At 36.1% G+C, this 7331-nt stretch overlaps 1 protein-coding gene across 1 annotated transcript; it reads right to left on the bottom strand.

The window, feature by feature from the left end:
• Positions 1–2463: 2463 nt before the first annotated feature.
• Positions 2464–7116, bottom strand: LOC129221029 (uncharacterized). Its single transcript, XM_054855465.1, has 3 exons — positions 6526–7116; positions 5878–6376; positions 2464–5795 (listed from the first exon to the last, which is right to left on the bottom strand). Exons 1-3 carry the CDS (start codon positions 7114–7116, stop codon positions 2464–2466), a joined length of 4422 nt encoding a protein of 1473 aa, XP_054711440.1.
• Positions 7117–7331: the final 215 nt, after the last annotated feature.

The raw sequence follows: 7331 nt of genomic DNA, 5'->3' as shown, positions 1-7331 counted from the left end.
TTGAGTAAAATGTGTTTTAAGATAACGTCCTAGGTAGGCTTTCATTGATTTTTTTTTCTAAATCATGCTGTATATCAGCACCTACCAGGGCTACTAGTAATAGTTATTGCCCTAGGACGGAGGAGAGGTCCCCCTACTATTTGCACTCGTAATCTCCAAATTTTTGATTTACTACTTACAATTTTTTGCTTCTCACTGGCTCATATGGTGTAACATACAAATTACCTGTTTTAAGCTCTAAGTAGATTAGAAGTTGAAAAAACGGGCACTAGTGTAAATATGGGCCCCTTTCCCTAGTGCCCATAGGAAGTATTTGAAGACTGGCGGTAAGGACTGCTGATGTTGACATTTGTAAATATAAGTAAGAGGGGAGTTGAAAGCCTTATTTAAGTAGTGTGGGTGTAATGTGAGTTATGGGGCAAATTGGTGTTTAATCTGGATTGCAACTTTTAAGAGGTCTTTCAAAACGCTTTAGTTTCATTTTCTTACAATGAGTTAAAAATTCTATTACAGTGATATCCGAAGGGCGGAGACATTAAGCTACTTTTTTGCAGTACACCTTTAATCACACTCCTGATCATATCATCGTTTTGCATTTTGCATCTTTCGTAATTGAAAGTTCTCTGAAGAAACTCGGAGAGAGGTGTGGGGGAAATGTTTTATGTACCAAATGTGAGTACACTTAGGTTCTGTTAAGGAAGAAAGAGCCTGTATGTTTGCGATTTCCGTAAATATTTTTTACCACTAATAAATAAATTCCCCTTCAAATTTGTTTAGTTTACTACTTTTTACTTCCTTTTACAAAAAAGGAAGTATTGCGTTCGCGAAAGAATTTGCACTCGAAAATTAATTTCCATTTTACTCACTCCCGAATGAAAGTTGTTTTATTCGTCTCGATCACACGTGGATAATTGCCTAAGAAGGTATAGACACGTGAAATATCCATTTTGACGATTCCCGAGTTAATTACAACGATTTTTCTCGTGACGTCTGTCTGTACGTATGTGCGAAGGTGCGGATGTGCGTATGTATGTCGCATAACTCAAGAACGGTATGTAAAATCATTCTATCCAAATTTGTCGCCAACTTGGCGACAAATTTGGCGACTTTTTTGTTTCCAAATCTGGTTTTAATTTTGCCACTGTTGGTGATATTTATTAGATAGATAGAGTAAACTATATTATAGATAGATTAAACTATTGAATCACCAATTAAAATTGCCAATAATGTGGACATGAAATTAAATTGGAGTAAAAGGAAGTCATGCGATGCACACATCAGCTTGTTTTAAACTTTTTTTAAGACTTTTTTTAAGAGGTGATTTTTCTGAAATTGTTTTTGTAAATAATCGTTTTTGAAATATAATAACTGATGTTAATCGCTAACTTGTCTTTTCGCATTTTGGAAACGCGTTATAAGTGTCGATAAAAGACAAAAATCAATTATAATTTGAAATTAAAAGTAGCTTTAATTTAGAAACAAAAAAGGGTGCCCTAAATGATACCTTTTACTGTAATTAAATTCCGATTTTTATTGTATTTTTGATGAAGTTGTCACACTAAAAGAAAGAAAACTACAAAAATATAAATAGCTACCTATTGCAAAAGAATCCCTGTATCTTTAGAAATAAGAGCATTAAATAAGAGCTTCATAAAGTCATCTTTTTTGAATGTTTTTTTTTAGTAACTTTAAGCTTCAGAAAATACTCATGTCACACGACGTACTTGTAATTGAACTTAAGACTCTTAAAATTGATAACGTAAGTTACAAAAAAATATTTGTTTAATCCACTTAGATACATTTTGATATGCTTACAAACTGCATGCTGTTAAAATAATAAACCAGTTTGAATGACTGAAGATAAATTTTAAAAAATGGCAAAAAATATAATCTCTACTATCATGATTAAATTGTTGCAGGTGAAGAAATGGCTCGAGGCTAAATTTGGATAGTTGGCATTAAATAGATTTTATAAGAGCTTATTTCTGGAAGTTTCTTTTTTTTTTTTTGCATTTAAGATATTTTATGGTTTTCTTTAAAATAATTTTATTACTGATAAGTAATATTCACTTAGTACATAAACCTGTGCAATTTTTTTATCATAGATATATAAACAAAAGTTTAGATAAAGACCGAACTCCTAAAATAAACTTTGATTTTGCAAATTAAAAAAAAAAAAAAAAGAAAAATCCAGGATTCTCCGTTTTTGTTAAGTAAAACATTATAACTTTATATCGTTATGCTTTTTGATAGACATTTAGACAGAGTAATTGTAATTCAATGTCTAAAGGGCTTTTTATAGGAACACTAGCTGACCCGGCGAACTTTGTTCCGCCTTAATGGCAATAAATAAGCAGATTGTGTTTTTTTTTTTTTTTTTTTTTGGAAAAAATACAAAAAAAAATTAAATAACTACATTAATCATTCATTATTATTTCTGTATTTTAGTACATAGGTTGCTCTTCACTTAAGTACCTTGTGATACACGACATTTTTTGTTTTATTATCAGGCGCAAAAACAAACAACGCAGATGGTCTTCCGACCCGTGAACATGCCACGTATAATTGACCATGTGAAAAACATGAATGTTCTAGATTTAAACCACAAACTTTTAAGGATTGGCCTTGTGATTTGTTGATGGTCATGGCAAATGCAAGACGTATCGGAAATTGAAGTCTTTTAAATTCAAACGGCATATCGGTTGGGATCATCGGGATCCTCGGAATGAGAACTTCCTCACCTTTGAATTTTCCTATCATTATCGTAGCGTAAATTACATTGTTCATCAATTTACTAACCACCAAACGCGTACCGTTGCACCGTTTTGGTTGGTTTATGTTTCGAAGCATGATTACTACGGAGCCAACCTTTAGGCGTAAATTGTGCGGTGGTAAGCCAGGCACGTCCAAAGAGTTTAAAAATTCAATTGGATAGTTGGTGGCTTCATCTTCATTTGTGACGCAGTCAATAGATTTGAATGAATGCATTGTTCCAATGATCTTATTTTGAATTATGTAGTTCAGGTCATCTACATCTTTATTCTTAGCCGCTAAAATTGCTCGCTCACTCAACCATTCATTATTTTTGTAGTTAGAAATAATATTTGGAAATACATTGTTGATAAGTTCGTCTTTTGATGAGACAAAATTACAGAAATTATTTGGAAATGATATTAATCCGCTCGATTCATCGACAGGTACTTGACCATTACCGATAGTCAGCAATTGCTCCGAGAAATCTTCAGCAGATGTATCATTAAGCAATGTAACTCTCATGTTTGTTGTCAGCTGCAGTTTCTTCACATAGCGCCATAGATTTGACGATTTGAGGCAAGCGTTTATTTCATCGGCAGCCGTAGATCTTGGAATTACTGGCTGTATTTGGCGGAAATCGCCAGACAGTAAAATCATTGCTCCTCCAAAACATCTCGAGTCATTGCGTAAATCTTTTAATGTTCGGTTAAGTGCTTCTAATGCACGTTTATGCGCCATTGTGCATTCGTCCCAGATGATGATTTTCGATGCCGCTAAAACTTTGGCCATTGCTGAGTGTTTTGCAATATTACACGTTGGTTCTTCAATAGTTTGAAGATTTAACGGTAATTTGAATGCTGAATGAGCCGTACGGCATCCTTCTAACAATGTGGCTGCTATTCCAGAAGAAGCAACTGCAACCGCTATGTTGGATCTCGCCCGAACAGTTGCTAAAACTAATGACATAAGGAATGTCTTGCCAGTTCCACCAGGGGCATCTAGGAAATATAAACCACCATTTTCATCAGCGATTGCCTTCATTAAAGTATCATAAACTTCCTTTTGTTGGTAATTCAACAGGTGTACATTCCTTTGAACTACTAAATCTAATTCCTGGTGATCATATTTACGTTCCCGTTCCATATCTCGATTAAATGCGTCATTTATTTCACGATTTGGCGCTGGCATTCCTAACCTGATTAATAAATTACCGCACATGAGGTAACACATATCTTCGATCAAGAGTAAAGCACGATTATGTATCTCCTCATTCATCTCAATATCGTGATTTCTGGAACTGACACGACTTTGATGTAAAATATCTTCTGACATACTATCCTTGTATTTGTGCCACAGGTTACATGGGTTTGATGGAAAACATGTCGAAATTATGATAGCGAATAATGTGCGTATCTGACTTGGAGATGCAGAGATAATGGCTTCAGCGATTGTCGTATCCCAATGGGTATCGTTTTCTAATAAGTTCAATTCTTCACATGCAGCACGATATGTTGGGAATATTACACCATTAACAGTTCGTAGTGTCTCAAATGAAGTTGGCCCACGCACATTTACCAGCAACAACCGCAAATAGAAACATTCATCATTCTTTGGATGAACTGTATACATACGACCAAGAGCATCAGTAGAACGCACATCTGGATACCCAGGAACCGCATCACCTTGCTTCCGTCTTTGAAAATTCTTGGATGAAGCATTCCAAGTATAATAACGTGGCATCTCCGAGTAAAGCAAAGTTCGTGCAAACTGATCGCTTTGGCAGATTGCAAAAAAACTGGTCAATGTAGTTGCTGGAGGTGTTTCAGCACGTTGCGTAGCATTCGAAGCCGTGAAATATACTCGTTGACCATTCTCTAGATGCACCGCCAAATGTATAACAGTAGGATGACGTTCGTGAATTGGAAATGCGAATATACGCCAAATCGCTTCATTACAGTTCACATAACGACCAACTTGACAGCGTGAAATTTCATCGTTGGTATTTGAGGATTGCAATCCAAAAACCGCCATATCACTGCCTTTCGTGACATATTTGCAAATATATTTTATTGACTTAACTGAATTGCAGTATTCAACGTTGCAATGTGTCTTGAACGTTTTAGAAATAAGTGGCGAATATGGAACAATCCAACTGTTGTCGACAACGAAATCCATTCTTTTCACTTTCGTTGTGACAGTTCGACCGTTGTCATCTGGTGATCGACGCCGATACAGCGGATACCCATCGTTGCCAGTGACAGTCTCCGCCGTTAATTTCCGTGGATATCGTTTAGAGCACTTTCCATCGACCATGCAAGGTGATTGGGGATTGATGGCACCACACGGTCCATGAATCATATTAGTAGTAACAACATCATGTAGGTCTGGATCGACTTCATGATCAGGAATCTCGGCACATATGATATCATCTATTTGGTCAGGCTGAATTCTTTCCACTAACCAAATAAGTATGTGCGCGTGCGGCAGGCCTCGCTTTTGCCATTCGATTGAATACATCCAGCATCGAGTATCTCCAAAGACGCGTTGTTTAACAATAAAGTTCATCAGGGACCGAATTTTTTGCCTGAATATACGTGCTGTGATGTCGTGTCTATCATTTGATGTTTTTCCGGGAAGCAGCAATTGAGTAATTTCTATCCATTTTGGATTACAGGTAAAAGTAATAAAGAGATCTGGCCAGCCGTAATGACGAACATATGTCATTGCATCTTGTGCATATTCATGCATATGACGTGGGCTACCAATGTACGTCGCCGGTAGAATAGTTAATCGACCAATATTAGCTGCATTTCCTTCAGTACTAACTGCATCACGTAAATGGACGTACTCCTCAGAACGCAGTTTGGCTTGGTTCAACCTAATAAATGTTAAACGTTCCATTTCTATTTTTACATACATGTCAACGCAATACTGCTGAAACAATCTACGAAACCGCAGCAAATAGTTGTCAGCATTTTTACGAATCATCAAACGATATGCATAATAATTCATTGAGCTAACTTTCTTTGTAGTTTCTTCACCTGAAATTCAAAATTTGATAATTAACCATTTCAAAGACAAATAATACAGACATTAACCATTATTAAGATACTGATACTTTACCATTCAATGGATTTATCATTTTAATATTAAAATAATATCCATCTTCTCCTTGCCAAAACATCAGTGGGTATTGCAATGCGTCATATGATCGATGAGTTTCAGATATTTGTTGCAGTTGCCCAGTATCGCGACGTGTAAGCACAATATCGCGTTTTTCCAATTGTTCACCAACAATCAGGGTGGCAACTTCGTCTACTGTTGGAGCATTAAATGTGCGTTCGTGTGTTCCAGATGGTCGTTTATCTGCTTTGATGACAACTTTATAGTCATCATTTGGCATTTGCTCTAAAGCACTCTTAAACAACCTGACCAACGCATGATGTTCATGAAGCAGACACTGCAAGTCTTGAATAATTGCTCGCTTCATTCCTGCATTGATCCCTAGGCGTCGATCAAGTTGTTCTTCCATGTTGCCCATGAAATATATTTGTAAAAATTTATTCTGTGTATCTTCGAAAGGTAGTAATGATCCAATTCGATGGTGAATCTGTCCTTGTATCTACAAAATAAAAACCAGACAGTATTAACTGGATTATAAACACTTTTTCTGTGGGAGAGTAGAGTTCAGTATTAGCAAATATAATACATACCAATAGATAAAGTAAGTTATTCTTTAACTACATTCTATGTAAGTACAAAAATAAATACCTTAAATGTCGGATTAAATCCTCCTTCTTCGATAATGTCTGCCCCAAATGACGTCATTTGGAAACAACTATTGTATTTTCGAGTATTTGCAAGAAAGTGGCGTGATTCTTGTGTTTCGCCACAAAGCAATGAATACAATGGCTCATGTGGCGGAGTCAACACTGGCAATTTCACTTTACCATTAAGGCAGTATAATCCAGGCGTTTCTCCGGAAAACTTTAATGCACCACAATACTCGCAAACAACGTCCATTTGCCCAATGCAAACGCTAGGATGCAAGCTGTAATCATTGCTGCAATCGTATCGAAACGCTGCTCGATTCAAATCAGCTAAATATCTTGTTCTGCGTCGCAAATTATCTATTTGTTGCCTTCTGTTGTTCGCTCGACGATTCTGCATTGCCAACCGAGCTGTTTCACGGGCTGCTTCACTTTGCTCTCGTGATTGAGAAGCACGAAGTCGAGCCATACTATCGCGGCGCTGTTCACGTGCAATTTCTTGTTCTTCTTCAGTCCTTTCATTTGCAGTATTTTGTATTCTTCTTGCATTACGGCTTTGTCGGGAAAGATTCGATCGTCTTGGTCGCGGCATTATTAATTAAACTTCACTTCACTTCAATCCACTTGTTAATTATTTATTTAATAGAAATAGTTTTAATATTGATTTCTTACAAATATCAAATTGTCATCCATACGTCAATCTACAAAATAAAAACCAGACAGTATTAACTGGGTTATAAACACTTTTTCTGTGGGAGAGTAGAGTTCAGTATTAGCAAATATAATACATACCAATAGATAAAGTAA

This window comes from Uloborus diversus, chromosome 4, assembly GCF_026930045.1.
Source record: "Uloborus diversus isolate 005 chromosome 4, Udiv.v.3.1, whole genome shotgun sequence".
Classification (NCBI taxonomy): Eukaryota; Metazoa; Arthropoda; class Arachnida; order Araneae; family Uloboridae; genus Uloborus; species Uloborus diversus.
The sequence above is the reverse complement of the archived record's forward strand: the minus strand, read 5'-3'. Positions and strand labels throughout refer to the sequence as shown.